The sequence below is a fragment of the Canis lupus genome, chromosome 4 (genome assembly GCF_011100685.1).
Source record: "Canis lupus familiaris isolate Mischka breed German Shepherd chromosome 4, alternate assembly UU_Cfam_GSD_1.0, whole genome shotgun sequence".
Classification (NCBI taxonomy): domain Eukaryota; kingdom Metazoa; phylum Chordata; class Mammalia; order Carnivora; family Canidae; genus Canis; species Canis lupus.
Window position 1 is genome coordinate 8,531,538 of NC_049225.1, and position 17,095 is coordinate 8,548,632.

Sequence of the window (17,095 nt, forward strand, 5' to 3'; positions counted from 1 at the left end):
GAGAGCAGAAAAAAAAAGACATTTTTGAACATGTGAAGTCTAATACATTAATCCCACAAACAGCTAGAGACCGGATTCACTAGAACTGATCAAAAAGGAAGAAATGGGATCCAAAAGAGTGGAATCCAACACAGAAAAGTGAACTAAATTGCCAAGAGGACAGTGATGGGGAATCCCAGGTTGATAGCTATGCAGCAGGCCCAGAGTGGGCTCTAGGAAAAAAAAAAATGACATTTGAATCTATTGATGGGAGATAGTTATTTCTGTCAGAGTTGGTCATTTTAATTTAGAGAAAAAAGTAAAGATATGAACAAAGTTACACAAGGCATCAAAATCTGTTTTCTAACCCAAATTGAATGTTCTCATTCTATTAGTGGAAGTGGTTTCTATTACAGCAGGTGTCTTGAGTGAGGTGCTGGAGCTCTGTACGACAGCATACTGCTGTTGGGTTGGGCAGCTGGGCTGAGGCAGGCTGCTACGGTTGTAGGTCAGGGATGCGAGCATCCACGGCCATGGGAACCGCCTGAAAGCAGCCGATCTCATCTTCTCTGAGAAGCCAACTAGGGTGTGTCCCCATCAACAATAAGAGATTACATCTATTAGCAAAGACGGTTTCAAATATTTTACTAACATTCCTATTTCTTTTTTGCTTTTCTAGGTAGGTTCTATGCCCGACATGGGGCTTGAACAGACAATCCCGATACCAAGAGTTGCATGCTCTACTGACTGAGCCAGCCACGTGCCCCTCGGCATTTCTATTTCTCACAGCCCAAGAGGGATTATCCATCACTCTTTATTTTATGGATAAGGAAGCTGAGGCTTTGAGTGTAAACAGATCACACAAGAACACAGGGCTAGCACATGGCAGAGTTGGATTTCACACCCAGTTGGGCTCTAGACCTTGCATTCTTAAGCTGCTACATTATATTTCATTTGGATAGGAGACTTCCTTGGAAAGCCACATGCTATGGGCCTTTTTCCTTACTTCAAAGCAGTGGCAACTTTAGAATTTATAGAAAGGTGCGAGTGGAAGGGCTTAGGGACAGCAGTGTGGTTTAAAACTATGGGTGTGTACAGGAGCATTGTGAGGTAGAGTACAGGATACATGCTTTAAAAGTGTGTTAGCAGAGGAAGCATGCTATCCTCCAAGATGTTAGTGTACTTGGGTGAGTTGAGAGGGTTTGAAGAGACAGAGGTGATAAAGTCTCCCTCCCTCATCCCTCACAGCAGCCTCTGCTCCAAAGCCTCACTTGGTTTTGGCTGCACCCCATCTTCCTGCCCTCTACGATCTGCTTCTTCACTGGCTCCAATGTCAGAGCTGGCCAGGAGAGGAGCTGAAAGGCACGTATCCCAAGACCTGAAATGTCTGCAGTGTAAACGAGTCATCTTACTCATCTTCACCATTTATATGCATAGTATGAATGTCATAGAGAAACCCAAATAACCAAACTTGGGTGTGTATGTGGATTCTAAGGGAAATCTACTCAGCAAGAATTGGCCTGGGTCCCAGGCTCTCAGCTGCTTTGACTCCCTCTCCCTGGGTGGTGGCAGCCAAGTGCCCTTGCCTGTCTAGCTGGCGTGCCATAAAATCCTTTGCCAGGGAACATTGCTTCATTGTCTCCTCTACTTAGTATCAGCACACATAACTCTCCGGCTTCCCAAGCAAGCAGAGCCACACAGAAGACCCCTCTGCCACCAAGGCCTGGACTGGAGCAGTGGCTCTCCACAACTGCATGTGCAGCAAAAACAGCCCGGCCTCTGCAGAACAAATGCACATTCCAGGAATTTGGATACAGCAAGTCCTGGCACCACACGCTGATGCTTCCCAACATCTTCCACGGCACTTGTATTTCAGCTCAAATGTTTTATGAGTCCCTAAGCCCTCATGTGTGTTGACCCTGCTGCTATGGTCTGAATTGTGACCTGCAAATTGTGATGTTGAGGCCCTGTCCCCCACAACACCACTGTGGAGATGGAGCCTTCAGGAAGCAACTGGGGCTATGTGGAGTGATGAGGGTGGGGCCTCCCACAAGCCCAGGGAGAAGCCAGAGGATGAGCCCTACCTTGTTGGCACCCTGACCTCTGAACTATGAGAAAATAAACTTCTAAGCCGCCCAGCCTGGTATTTCGTTCTGGCGGCCCAAGCAGACTACTACACCAGCCTTTCTTTTTTTTTTTTTTTTTTTTTTTTTAATTTATTTATTTATGATAGTCACAGAGAGAGAGAGAGAGGCAGAGACACAGGCAGAGGGAGAAGCAGGCTCCATGCACCGGGAGCCCGACGTGGGACTTGATCCCGGGTCCCCAGGATCGTGCCCTGGGCCAAAGGCAGGCGCCAAACCGCTGCGCCACCCAGATCCCTACACCAGCCTTTCTTAATTTCATTGCCCATGACTCTTATGTCGGCCGTGGTGGTCTTTCAGGTTCTCCGAACCAACCCCAGGACGTTCTGATCACTACTCTCTCTGCACACCCTGCCCCTCTGGCCCCTACTCTCACACTTTGACAGCTGACACCTGTGCATCTTAACTCTCAGCTTAAATGTCCTTTTCCAGAGGTGGCTCTCTGTCAGTTTTTGGGGTTCACCCATTTTAAACTTTTCTTCTTGTGAACTTTTTTTAAAGTTTATTTTTTATTTTGATTTTTTAAGTGATTTATTTATTTGAGAGGAAGTAAGTGAGCAAGAACAGCACAGCGGAGAGGCAGAGGGAGAAGCGGACCCTCCCACTGAGCAGGAAGCCACACCCAGGGCTTGATCCCAGGACCCTGAGGTCATGACCTGAGCCAAAGGCAGGCGCTTCACTGACTGAGCCACCTGGGCACCCTGACAGTTTAAGTAATCCCTACACCCAGCAGTCGCTTAAATTCACGACAGCAAGCTCAAGAGTCGATTGCTCTACAGCAAGACACCCCTCTTCCCAAATTCTTAGGCCTATTTTTTTTTTTTCTTAAGCCTATTCATGATACATCATATAACTTCTCTTTGGTGCACATACTTTATCTAAAGCAGTTTCAATGATAAGGCCCCTGGGTGGCAAACTTGAACATTAGCTAGCAAATTAATTGCATATCTCTGTCAAATCTATACTTGTTTGAGGCTACCTGATATAAAGACAGCGACAGAAATACAGGTGTACCCTTCCCAGTGGTGTGTTTCTCACAGCCATGCCTTCAGGGTCGAGGTCACACTGTAATGCACAAGTCGGCATCAAAGTTTGACACATGTAATAATAAGCTGAAAGTGTTAGTGAAATAGGAGTGGGCTTTGTTTCCAAAAGACTATTTTATTTTAAAACACACACAGAGTTGGACACAACTGCCTTTTTAACTGTCGTGGTGGAGAGGGTCACACTGATTGCTTGCACCTGTCACCTCTTCCTTTCCGCTGAGCCCATGGCTCTCACAGACCACGAGCAGATGGCTCTCTTCTTTCATGTCCCTGCTTGTTGGAGTAAGAGTCCTTCGATGATAGCAATTATGTGACCAAATTTCTCATAACTGTTTGGCAATATTAAAGTTTTGCGGTTGCTGGCTTTCCTACTGGTGTCTTACAACCTAAGAAAAAAAAAAGACAGCCCATGAAATGACCTTGAATTTGCCCTTCCTCACAAAGCTGTTTTTGCTCTGTGTGGTTTCACAGGCTGAGAGGGCACCGACAGAGACACCTGCCCCTCTGCAGGGGAAGCAGCAGCAGCCCCCATCCCCTCCACCCCTCCAAGGACCAGGAGTAGAGCCAGGGTCAGAACTCAGTCTGCTTTTGGTACTTCCAGTCTAGTATGTTCTGGTACATTCATACCCACATTACATTTGCCATTGATGATTAAGAAATCAATTCCATCACCCTCACAGAATGAGGGTTTGGGGGTTTGTTTCAGCTATATGCCCCTCTAACCAAATTCAAAATTGAACTTCAAGGATACAAATTCCAAGATTTCAGACATAATACAAACACAAGACTAGGATTTCAACCTTCATGTTTTTTTTTTTTTCAACCTTCATGTTTTCTTCAACAATAAACTAATATTTCCACCTTCCCTGTTTGTCAACCATTCCTTTGCCCTTCTACACTTTTTCTTCAACCATTTCCTTTAGCCATATGGGTTCCCTTCATCCCACCAGACATCCACTTGAAGCTCTTCCATGAGGTTGGAGAAATGTACTGAATTAGGATTAGTTACAAACTTACTACTTATAAGAATATCCACTCAACGATGTAGTGCTTAGTCAATATAATCAGCAGATAAGTATTTTCTTTTTGAATACTAAGACCCTCCCCTTCTTAAACTACCTCATCATTCCTATGAGAAGTGTTTGCTACCTCTTCAGACCTTTTAGATCTCTTTCCTTATATCCACACTCTTGGGATATAAGACTCTCTCTTCAAGCCACAATGACCCTACCTTTCTGGGCTGGACTATTTGAGAAGCTGATGGCATCTGGAGAAGAGTAAGGGTTGGCTTATTCTCTCAAGAATGTGCTATCAGCCCCAATTCTGAGTTCAGAAAATCTGTACGCTAAACACTGACCACAACCCTTTACTGGGGAAAGAAGGGATCTAAAAGTAGAGAGGGAAAGAATGAATCCAAGGACTCAGATGAGGAGTATTTTCTCCATGTTCACCAAGACTGGATGTGAAGGATCCAGATCCTGGACCCTAATTAGTTAACCTAGAAGCTGATAATTGTTATATTGTAGAAGACTGACCAGGTTCTGCTTGCTGTGTGTTCTCTGCACTTTCTCGTCACTTTCCTTGGGAAAAACCTAGATGATATAAATAGTTCTGTTTATATTAAAACTCTATTGTTCATTTTGATAGCGTATTTGGTGCCACAGTTATACTTTCTTGTTTTGCTATATGGTAATAAATAAAAACCCATCGTATTGTCACTAAATTGAACTTACCAAGCATCTCTTCTAATTTTGTCATGGCAGGTTCATTCACATTAAATACACTGTCACCATTTCTAGGGAAAAAAGCAAAAAGCTCTTTAAAGTCAGGTGTGGAGGGGGAGGTGTTCATTATTTATACAGTGAGACTACTTTTCTTTTCAGGTTTGTTTATTTTTTTTTTTTTCCTGGTAATCTCTACACCCCATGCCGGGCTTGAACTCATGGCCCTAAGATTAAGAGTCTCAGGCTCCACTGACTGAGCCAGCTACTTTTCAATAGTCTTCCTCAAGGCCAGTCTTTAAGTAGTTGACAAGCCTGTTGCTCCTGCTCCACTTGTTGGCTTCATGCTTCATCCTTCTGATGACAGGAGAGACATACTATGAGACTCTCCTCACGAAGCTTGGTCACTTTTAAATTCTTTCACCCAGAAGAGGAAACATCTAACTATCTGCATGTACACATGGGTGTATTTATCTATCATACATGTACGTCTGTGTGTATATATGTAAGTGTATACAAGCACATGCACACACACACACTCTATTACACTCCTCCAAAACTTTTTTTGTTTTTTCAAAACTTTTCTTATGATTAATCTATACATTTCAATATTAGGCCAAGGCCAAAATGCTGGCCTAAAACACTTTCTTTGCTTCAATACCATTTTTTTTAAAGGTTTTATTTATTTATTAATGAGAGACACAGAAAGAGAGGCAGAGAGGGAGAAGCAGGCTCCCCGCAGGGAGCCCGACGTGGGACTCGATCTAGGACCCAGGATCACGCCCTGAGCTGAAGGCAGATGCTCAACCACTGAGCCACCCAGGCACCCCTCAATACCATTTTTATTCATAACTACATAAAATTTGCACAGTAACTCATGCTGACAATAACTCCTCTGGAGATTAATGAGTGAAGCCCGATATCACGTTTAGAGGACTTGGTCTGTATATCCTGTGCTCAGCAGCCATTAGCTATCACCACCCTCCAGTGCCCTGCAGTCCTGCCCAATACTTACACTTTCTTCTTTTCTATCACACCTAGCCTCACAAAAGCTGCTAAGGCATTTTTCTGTACATCACAAGACAGTACGTCGTAACATTGTGAGGTGCCTACAACAGAGGAGAAAGCGTGAGTGGACCCTTTTTGTTCTCCACTACAAGAAGTCACCACCCACAGAGGTGTGGCTAACCTTGATCAAGAAGCTGATTAGTGAATTTTCGAACTCCAGCCAAGTACTGCTTCTCAGTGAAGTTGTCATCTTCTTCATTCAAGAGGTATTTGCAAATTATCTGATTTTAACAGGGAAGGTGAGAGAAAGAGAGAAAAAGTACAATGCAAAAAGTACAATCCAAATACAATGCAACAGCCGCCAATGCGACATGGCACCCCCTTAATAGAAAGCAACACTATAGATAGAGCAGAATAAAGACTCTCCAAGGCTGGAGCACAGAAAAGCTACAGAATTCTTAGCAAGTCTCTCTGGAGCTTGTATCATTGCTTAGAAAATTAGAAAAAAAAAGCTTGAAATAGTATTGATATTTACTACAAGACACTTTCTTACTTTAATGGGTTGCAAATTAAGTGAATTACTATCAGCAGGTCTTATTCTGTTTACGAAGAGAGGGGCCAGACTTTGTGTAACTGTTTTCCCTAAAAACATCTAACAGTTTGTTAGGTCCCAAAATGCTCGATGACTTTTACTGCAGAAAGGTGCTTACAAGTAGAAGTGGCATTTGTCAAATACCTACTCATGCTGGACTTTGCACAGGGGCTATGTCTTCAGTCAGAGCACTGCCCCACCAGGATGTCGGTCCCAGTGGCCTCTGACCAGCACATGGAGCTCAGAGCCAGAGTCCTCTTCTGGCAAATATGTATGGCCTCTCTGAGGGGTTCCACTGCAAACTCCCCTCTCCCTTTGAATCTGCCCAGATCCTGCTGGCCATTTATCCAATCCCCTCTCTTTAACCACTCCTTAGAGCTCTGACAAACTGTTTCAGATACTTGCACTTGAACCTTTCTTCCCCTTCCAATATCTAGTGATATAAATAACTGACATTACGTATCATTCACATCTTGCATTTACTGAGTACCCACAACGTATCAAACACCGTGCTACTTGCTATGGAAAAAGCTGTAAGACACAGTATGACAGGCTTGGATATCAGTGTGGTTATGCCGCATCTTAGAGCTGTTACCCTCTGGGGTCTGGAAAAGGCCCCGTTAGAGGAGCCCTTGCTCCCCTAACGATTCACCTGAGAGGTGAATCTTTCATCCTATGGACAATCTCTCTAGTTCCATTATTCACCGTGGAAAGACTCTTGCCCTTTGGACCAGAAATAGCCACAGGGTGGGAGGTCTTAGTTATACTGGGTATGGGAGAATGAAGGAGAATTTGCAAAAGAGTTACATACCTGATAACATTCCACAAAAGGTTTAAAGAGACCTATTAAAAATTCTAACACAGTATTTCCTTTCTCTGTAACTAGGATGTCCCTGGTCGTCACTTGTATTGTCTCATTTTTACAGAGCAGGTAACAGCCTTCTTCAAAGTCCTGGCAAGGGAGGGGAGAGGACAGGATGTATCCACTAATCCAGGTTAATGGATGTATCCACTGCTGGTCTCAGTAAATGCAGCCATGTGCCCTCAGAACGAGAGAACATCAGCTAATTCCACAACCCTTCCAGAAGATTCTGGTTGTTGGCTGCCAGAGAAGCATGTGTTCAAACACTCAAAATGTTGAACCCCAAACACAGAAAACACACCAAAGATTTGTAAGTCTTAGGAATCACCAACGGGTGATGGATTTTCTCACTTTGCACAGCCATGTTCCTTAAATTTAAATAGGAAGCACATATAGCAAGTCCTAAAAATATGTGGAACTATGCTGTGCTCAAAAAATTGCTCATCTCACTCTTAGCTAAGTAAAACCTGTGCTCCCTGGCACAGTGCTCATAAACCCAACCACCTTCTGCTATCTTGGTAAACCCCCCACCCCAACAAACCCAGCAGTCTAGCCCACAAGCTACCTACACCATCAGGCAAGACCATGGCGTTCTAATATCAAAGCAAAAGGCCCAACACATTTCAACAAGTTGTTAACAGAAAATGTGTACTGGTTGGTAAATTTTTTAAAAAATAGTGTTGATTTATTCATAGTGGCTGCGCTCAATGTTCTAAGAATGCCTCTCCTCTCACCAAATAATTACATTATTCATTAAACTTGACTAAGAATCAAAATAGAGCTCACTGAACAGTGAGTGTCCAAGTGTCTCTATAATTCTGCCACATGTAGCCTTGGAGAAAGGGAAGTCACATGTGTGAATCCAAGCCTACTACCTCTAGAACTCACACTGAGAACATTACTTGTGCTCTTTGGCCATAAAGATTTACCTTTAGTGCGTTTCCTGGAAGGAAGATGAACTCATCTGAAAAAACATTGAGCAGGAAGCGAAAGCAACCGTAGACATCCTCTGAAAATAAATTAATTACATCACATTACAACACTGGTTTTTAAACTTTCAGGAAATGTCAAGAAGTCTGTGATTCTCCAAAATGCGCTATTCTCAAGGCAAATTATTCAATGCCAAGGATAAGAATTAAGGTCCCCCAGAGGAAGCTAAACCATTCCAAATTTTACCCACAGAGCAAACTACAGTTTAGTGGTATCAACGGATCTGAATGACAACCAGGCCTCTACCAGTCAATGTGGTGATGAGCAAGAGGCCACATTTCTTAGAAGCTAAGATGCTTCACTTTCCCTTCCCATGGATCCCTAGAAGAGAAGGAAAGTAACGAATTACTTCTTTCTCTATTTCTACTTCCTGTTGTCTTTACGGTACCTGCAGCACTAGAATTCACCAGCACACAATAGAGAAAACAGTCTCATTCTCCCGACACATAGGGTTGCCTGGCCCATCAGAGGCTTCTCCACCTTCTCTGACACACGCTGTGAACTTTCTCATTAGAAGAATATATAGACACAGGTATGTGAAATGTTGCCTCCAATCTCTGGGTGGTCCCAACTCTGGAAGACTACGCATATAGCCTTTAGTTGTAAACAAACTCCAATGTAAGAAATCTCAGAACAAAGATAAGATTTGAGTTTTCTGTGTCTTGAATTAAATTGTCTGACTTCTCCAGGCCCATTTCCTCATTCACAAAATGAGGGCATAGACACAGCACCTGAAGTTCCTTCCAGGGCTAAAAGTTTATGGCTGACTTCTCCTTAGAATTATGTATGGAGCTATGAAAAACAAAAACAAGAATATCAGTGTCTGGCCCACACCCCAAACCAACTGAATTAGCACCTTTGGTGGTGGTGGGGCGGGGGGTAGCTCTCCCTCCAGTGGAGCCTGGGTAGAAAACCCCTGACCTTGACTACAGGTTCCTGTGAACAAAACTGGTTGTATTCATTGTTCTGCTCCTCACTGCCTCTAGAACTCTACTGTGTATCTAGTAGGCACTCCTACACTCCTGGATTGTTTACCCACCCTGCCTGCTTCTGCCAGATACCGGAACTGTTGGCAGCAGAGAAAGGGCCCCAGACCAGGAGATGGAGAGCTGTGCTCTAGGCCCAGAACCTTCCCGAGGTAATTGTGTAACTTGCTAGGCCTCATTTTCCTTATTTATAAAAGGAACAGTTTAGGTTAGGCAATTTCTTAGGTCCCTTTCCATTCCCAAATTTGAGGCAGACAGCCATGTATTTAGGGCATAAACTTAATTTTTCTGGTTGTACAAGCCCCATTCTTTGCTGCTGCCTGGGCTGCACACATGTGGCTGGGCATTATAAGGCTTCAAATGTTGCTGCCTATGCGGAACTCAATGGTCGGGTCTCTTCCAAAGTTCAAGACCATATTCCTGCAAGTTACCTTTCCGCAACCCAGGGGTCATCTGCAGTGCCACAGCTACTAAGGAAGGGCGGACAAAAATGTTGAGTAACTGGTTCCTATAGGCTGAGCACATGAGGAGAGTGATATGCTGGAAAATAAGTCCATCGACCACTTCTGAGTCTCCGGAGTCCATATTCAGAACCACCCGGTCTTTGACAAGGCTGGCGATGTTGGAATGCAAGAGAATGTTGGACTGGATAACTTCTTCAGCAGGTTCATTATCTACACAAAGAGACAATTCATTCAGGCCAATGGCACAGAAACAGGATGGGTCTCTGCTGGGAGTTTTAGGCCTACCGTCCAACAAGGCTACTGACCTGACAGACTTACTTTCAAGTATCAGCTTCTAGCTTTGAGCTCTATCAGTTGAAGTAATGATACTCTATGGGAAAGATATCTTTTTTCTTTTTTTTTAAGTAATCTCAGTGCCCAATGTGGGGCTTGAACTCATGACCCTGAGATCAAGAGTCGCATGCTCCTCCAACTGAGCCAGCCAGGTGCTTGTGTGAAGTTTATTTTTTTGTGTGTTTGTGAAGGTTATTTATAAAAGTACTAAAGTTCTCTCTCTAAAGACATTTAATGCACTTTCTTTTCTACCCCAAATTTGTTAGCCATTCTGACAATTCCCACTCTGAAAACCAACACTTCCCTCAGGAACCGAGGATATTCAAAGTATTGTAATAGCAAGTTACAAGACAAGAAAAATCATGTATATGTGAATTTAACAATACTAAGACAAAAAGGTTCATGAATAAAACATGCTACACACACACACAATTTGCTTTGCAAATTTGCTGGTGAAACAAAGGACAATCCAGAGGCACTCCCATAGCACCAGGCCTCCCTGAGTACAGAGGGATGCTGAGGTGATTTTCTAGTTTTCCCACATCAGAGATAACTAAACAATTGGGCTCATAACAGGTCCTGGTAACTCACCACACTGACACTGTACAAGCCAGAAGACAGCTAAGGAGTGAGAATTACAGAAGCATGATGAAGAGATGGCATTATTTAACATTCTTAGCAAGGGAAATCATTTTACTGTTACCCTGTGCCAAAGGACTAGCTGACAGGGTGTGTGACCAGGTGCACCACTCCAGTTGGGCAACAAAGTCTGCTAATGCTTCATGGAGGGGATGACTGAGGGGTGTGGTATTCCCTCTGGACTCAATCACATCACTCTCCACTCACACGCCTTGTCTCAGCTTGCTCAAGGTCATGATATAACATATGATACTGTTATATATGTAACAGAATCTGCTATGGTATAATGATAGATGGATCACAAAGAGCTCTAGATATGAAAACAGGAGTATGGGATAAGTCAAAAAGAAAAAAGGAACTGCATCAGGAAGTGTACTGAAGCACTCTCCATGATTCTGTTACTTAGATACCAACAGACTCTCACTCCATGATAACTGGAGTTATTTTAGTTGCTGAATAGAGGCTCTTATCTGTGGACTGGCCACTTATTTATCCCACCTTGAAAAAAACAAGATGCTTGGAAAGACAGGTGCCTGTATTTTCATATGCTTCCAGGTCAAATTGAGTTAGTACTTTACCTATTCTTTTAGGATTTTCTACCTGAATCAAATTCAACATGTCTTCTGCCTCCCACAAGACTGTGAAAATACCAGGACACATGCCTGATTCATCTTTATTTCCCTGTTGGTGACCACCATCCAATTTGATGGCCACTTCTGCTAGCAGTTCCGCCTAAACATCTTGTAGCTCCTCCCCAGCTCTGCCATGGCCTTGGATCAGGCTCCTGCCCTTCTGAGGCCGAGCAGCCTCCTGGCCTGTCCCCCTGCCTCCAGTCCGCCTCCCGGTAGCCCATCTTTAAAGCTGACACAGGCTGTTTTCTACAGTTGTGTTCAGTCATGCTTCCCTGCTTAAAATTCGCCCCTTAGAACCTGATCCTATGTTAGCAATCCTTCACCCACTCATTCTCCTGAACGGCTCCTACTTTTCCATCAAGGTGGAACTTAACATCAAAAGTCAGTTCTATGGGGCACCTGGGTGGCTCAGTCAGTTAAGTGTCTGCCTTTGGCTCAGGTCATGATCCCAGGGTCCCAAGATCAAGCCCTGCATCAGGAGCCCTGCTCAGCGAGGAGCCTGCTTCTCCCTCTCCCTTTGCTGTTCCCCTTGCTTGTGCTCTATGTCAAATAAATATATAACTTAAAAAAAAAAATCATTTATGTGAGAGCTTCCCTGAGTGTGGGCCCTTCCCTACACAGAGCTCTCAGCAACCCTCTGTGGTCTGTCCATAGCTCTTTGTGTTTACTTCATTGGGCCCTCATTACAAGATCACCCACCCCTGCCTTCCAAAAGCCAGGAGAACCCAGTACGGGGTGGCATCTTGTTCATCCTTGTATCGCTGGCAGTTCCCAGCACCAACCAGACTCAAGAGGTTTAATGAGTGAACAGCAGGTAGCTGACTATAAATGGATTTCATTTCCAACTGTGGCTTAAAAAGAGATGAGTGTACTATACTCATTGTGGTGAGCACTGAGTAATGTATAGAACTGTCGAATCAACATTGCACACCGGAAACAAATATAACATGGTATGCCAACTGTATTTCGATAAAAAAAAAAATTGGAAAAACGAAAATAAAAAGAAGTGGGTATGGAGGGAAGAATACACAGAGGACAAGATGATTCATTTACCCTCCACTCTGCTGGGTACCAAGGAGACAGTGTTCTAATTCTCGAGATACTCAAGTCTCACAGGAAGAAGAGACGTATAAACAATTATTCTCAAGTAATCACCATGCTGCAAAGTCCCAGAGTGATAAAAGTTTTCTTTCTCTCTAAGCAAAGCTTTGTTCAGTGTCTTATGTAGGGTTTTTCATGCTTAGGCTGTAATCCTTCCAGATTAAGAAATAAAAAGCAAGTACTCTTATCACATAGGTCCCACATACATACCAGGCCAAGTGAGAAACCCCCCGAAGGCCTGGGTTAGGCCTTTTAGCCATAAAGTCTTCTCCACCAGAGCGTCGAAGTCCATGGATGGCCGGTTCTGAAGCAGAACAGCAACCATTAGGGGCCAGGGACTCAGAACCAGGTTTTGAATTTGCTGAAGCTGCATTTTATAGGCAACTTCAGTGACAAAGGCATGCATGTCCTCTGACTGTTTCTGAGGAATATACCTACAAGGAAGAATAGAGAAGAACAAATCATGGCTCTGCTACCCTACGCTAATCTGAATGGGGGATGGGAGAAGATAGACCCTTGAGAAGGCTGCACATACTTTCTGCCAACCGAATTCTCTCAGGTCACAAAGCCAGAATATAACTTTACGGTAGTGTAAACTGTCCATTTGTCTACAGGACGCTCTCATGACGTGATAAAATACACTCAAGGGGACAGAGTCCTATTCTTCCTGGTTCAAGTAAAAAAAAAAACCCTGCTGCTGCTGCTTTATAAATAGGATCTATCATTTCCTCTGTGAAACTGAGGCCTCCTCCAATAGACTGAGCTACTCTGTCCTCTTGGAATCCACTGTGCTTCAAATATGTCTCCCAGACCACGCTTACCAGGTTACATGGTAACTGCTCATGTCCACACTAGACAGGCTATACAGTTTGCCTGGCTACTATGCTGCCCTCCTGAGAAGCTCAAGGTCACCTGCCAAGAACTGCCATGAACCTCCCCTAACAGATTCTTCATGCATGGACCAGACTTGGAATCGAATGATATCAGGAGCCTACAAGGAGCTGGATGAAGCAGGGATATGCACAGGACCTAGAGCGGCCACACAGTATGGTGGCTTAATGTGAAAGCTATGGCCAATAAAGACACTCTGTCCTAGATAACTGGCCTTGATCTTGAGAGTGAAAGCCGGTGGCAGCAAAAAGCTAACACCTGCTTGATAGCTAATGAAGCAGCTACGGAGGCACGTTAGTGGCTGTGGGACTGCTGGCACTACAGATAAATTATGATGATGTAGTCACACAAAGCCTGGCTGAGTAGATGGCTTCAGTTGCCCTCACTTCCCCAGGTATATTTCTCCAAATTTAGAAAACCCAAATGTGTATCTGTACCTGCATCCCAAAAGAACCTATGTATTTCCATGCCCATAAAACTATAATCTTCTTGGGGCACCTGGGTGGCTCAATCGGTTAAGTGCCTGACTCTTGGGTTCAGCTCAGATCATGATCTCAGGGTCACGGGATCCAGCCCCACATCGGGCTCTGCACTCAACAGGGAGTTTGCTTGTTCCTTTCACTCTCTAAAATAAATAAAACCTTAAAAAACAAAACTATACCATTCTTGAGGATAGGGACTCACTCCCGTTCATATTATATAATCCCTTCTAGTATCAAAATACTACTTACCACATACTTTGGCTGACCTACCAATAGTGCTCAACAACTGCCCCCCACACAGTATGGGACAGTACTGCATGTACTGTAGTATAGTATAGTATAGGTAGTAGGGTACTGGTTCCCCTGAGGAGAAAGAGCAGCAGTCTGTGAATGTGACATATATATCTCCTGCAGCTGTTTTCTTTGGCAAACATAACTCTTTTTAAAAAAAAATGTTTAAGTAATTTCCACATCCAATGTGGGGTTCAAACTCATAACCCTGAGATCAAGAGTCATATGCTTCACTGACTGAGCCAGCCAAGCACCCTGTAAACCTAATTCTTTAACTGAAGCTTTCTGCTTCCCTGATATGTGATCTCCGATAATGAAGTCTCAGTCCTAGAAGTGGTCAACTCAAGAATCACAGCCACACTTTCAGATTTTCATCCTTATTTCTATGTCAGTTATGAAAACACAGGTCTTGCACCTTGGAACCAAGTTATATGGGTTCCGACTCATCCTCCCAGCTGCCAGAGATCGAAGTGACACCGGGTCTCCAAAGTACACGTGGATATTTCCAAAATTTTCAGAGAGAATCTTCCTGGCTTTCAACAATCCCTAGTAGTATCACAACAGAGGAAATGAAACAAAGAGTAAATTCAGAAAGGAGTTGGTGTATAAATCAGCATTTTCTCTAAATTCAAAGAATATTAAGTTTGGTTATCTTTTACGTACGGCTGTAGATTCTTTTGGCTTAGGAACCCCGAGAAGTTCATACACATAAAGAGTTTCTTCCAATATCTTATCGTAACTGATGCTAATTGGAACAAGGTATGTATCAAAAACTTCTCTTTTAAAAAATGGTTCCATCACGATATTCAGAAGACCTGTCAACAGGGAAAAATGGTTTCCCTATGTATTGAAATGTGGAGCAAACAAGGATACATAAACAGGAAGATATCAAAGTGTACATTACATACTAAGCCCATAAATATAAACAGTTACAACTTAAAGAAACAGTTACACTTAAAAAGAAACAAATCTCTTGCAAAAAAAAAGGAAAGTGTCAAGCTGTATTTAGCAGCTATGAGGACACTACACATTTTGGGTTTGTATTCTTTCAATCTCTAAAGGACCTACCAAATTTCGGAGTCAATGTCTTGGAAGAGCGACTTCTTGTCCCTTCGAGGAAAAATTCAACAGGAGCATAACCATTCTTTAAAGAGAAAACACAGACAAACAAAACAAAACACAAAACCCATTGCCTACTCTCAAAGTGACAAACGCTTCTTTTGATTCCTTTCCCCAAGTTGCCCCCGCGCTCCTAGCCTTCTGAGCAAACACTGCACATGGGGCACTCAGGTACGAGGGCTGCACGCAGACCGAGGAGGTCATACACATTCCTTCAGGGGAATAAGCAGCTAAGTGGTCCATTTGGGAGTGAAGAATTTAAGATCCTATGGCAAACTCAAGCTCCAGTGAAAAGGAAACACAGCCTGAAAAGTCCTTGGAAACTATCTGCATTTACCCGCAACATGGTTTTCACGTATTCAGAGAACACAGCCCAGTAGAGTTTGTTGCCACCAAAGGTACGCCGCATGAAAAAGGCACCCGACATCCGCAGCAGCTCACCGACCATCTTCATTCCCAAAAAGTCTAAATGATAAAAGGAGTTCATCTTGAGTTGCTGATCTTGAAACTTTCTATAAATATCTAAACTCACATTCTTTTAAGAAAGATTTCATGTATGGAAAACAGCTCTATAATATTAATAATCACACTTCAAAAGCTGAAAATCCATATGAAGAGACATCTAATATTTATGGGAGGGAAGGGAATGTACGGGTTGCGTGTGGAAGCTACCTCATGCGCCCCCACACACCTCCGTGTTTACAACTAGACAAGCCAGAGATGGGGGACACAGCAGACAAGGTGACAGTAATGTCATCATGCTGAGTTCTTCGGCTAGCGCTGCTGCTGATCTTGACAAAAGACTGGCATGTGTCTTCCCTGCTGGACAGCTGACCAGACCAGCTCTTACCTTTCTTTCTTACCCATGAGATAAAAATAGCCTTCTTTTAGTGGCACAGATTAAATAAAGCAAGTCTGGGATGCTTTATTTTACCATCGATTTTAAAAACCTCCTTTTTTCCATTTTCCTCAATTTTCAAAGAACCTCCTCACATGTCTGTACAGATGAAAATGATTTTAAAGTACTTAAGTCGCTGGCAGTTTTTACCTCATTGCTTACTGCATTTATTAACCAAAGCGTATGCCTGAATCCCAACTTTCCTGGCTACCTTGAAAGGGAGATGATAAACAATGATTTGTGTTAGCAATCCTGCTTTTAGGAATCAGTCCTACAGAAGTAAAAGCACCAATTTAAGAATATATTGTAAAATTGTATCCATAAAACTACCAAATTACGGTATATCTATATTGCTGAATATTATATAATAACATTAGGAAGCTGGGCCTTGATCTTATACTGTATACAAAATTACTCAAAATGGATCAAAGACCTAAATGTAAGTTCTAAAAATATAAAATTCTTAATAGAGAACGTAAGAGGTAAAGCGATGATTTCTTGGATAGGACACCAAAAGCACAGAGAACAGAAGAAACTGACAAGAGAAATCAGGCTTTTCATTGTGATGAAAAGCTTCTGTGCATCAAAGGATCCACTGATAGAGTGCGAAGTCAACTATGGAAGAAATCTGATGGGAGAAGGGGAAAAAATATTTGCAGATCATGAATCTGACAACGGGCTGTTATCTAGAATATATAAAGAACTCCTACAACTCAAGAACAAATAACCCAATTCAAAAATGAGGACTTGAATAGGTACTTCTCTAAAGAATACATGGATATGGCCAACAAGTATATGAAAAGATGATCAGCTTCACTAGTCATCAGGGAAATGCAAATCAAAATCACACAGAGATACTACTTACTACCCATTAGGATGGCTATTATAGAAAAAAAAAACACAATAAACAAACCAAA

General features: G+C 43.0%; 1 protein-coding gene across 4 annotated transcripts in view; it reads right to left on the reverse strand.

Annotated features, from left to right (window-relative positions):
- Nucleotides 1-3,264: 3,264 nt before the first annotated feature.
- Nucleotides 3,265-17,095, reverse strand: part of GNPAT (glyceronephosphate O-acyltransferase) — a 35,132-nt gene continuing 21,301 nt past the window's right edge. For all 4 annotated transcript variants that reach the window (XM_038533917.1, XM_038533918.1, XM_038533916.1 and 1 more), the window contains 12 exons: nucleotides 15,618-15,745; nucleotides 15,230-15,305; nucleotides 14,825-14,976; nucleotides 14,577-14,707; nucleotides 12,708-12,931; nucleotides 9,760-10,002; nucleotides 8,282-8,361; nucleotides 7,302-7,442; nucleotides 6,080-6,179; nucleotides 5,906-5,999; nucleotides 4,903-4,964; nucleotides 3,265-3,555 (listed from right to left, as the gene is read on the reverse strand). In XM_038533917.1, the coding sequence (XP_038389845.1) occupies nucleotides 3,512-3,555; nucleotides 4,903-4,964; nucleotides 5,906-5,999; nucleotides 6,080-6,179; nucleotides 7,302-7,442; nucleotides 8,282-8,361; nucleotides 9,760-10,002; nucleotides 12,708-12,931; nucleotides 14,577-14,707; nucleotides 14,825-14,976; nucleotides 15,230-15,305; nucleotides 15,618-15,745 (1,475 nt within the window). In that variant the 3' untranslated portion in view covers nucleotides 3,265-3,511. The remainder of the gene's footprint in view (nucleotides 3,556-4,902; nucleotides 4,965-5,905; nucleotides 6,000-6,079; nucleotides 6,180-7,301; nucleotides 7,443-8,281; nucleotides 8,362-9,759; nucleotides 10,003-12,707; nucleotides 12,932-14,576; nucleotides 14,708-14,824; nucleotides 14,977-15,229; nucleotides 15,306-15,617; nucleotides 15,746-17,095) is intronic.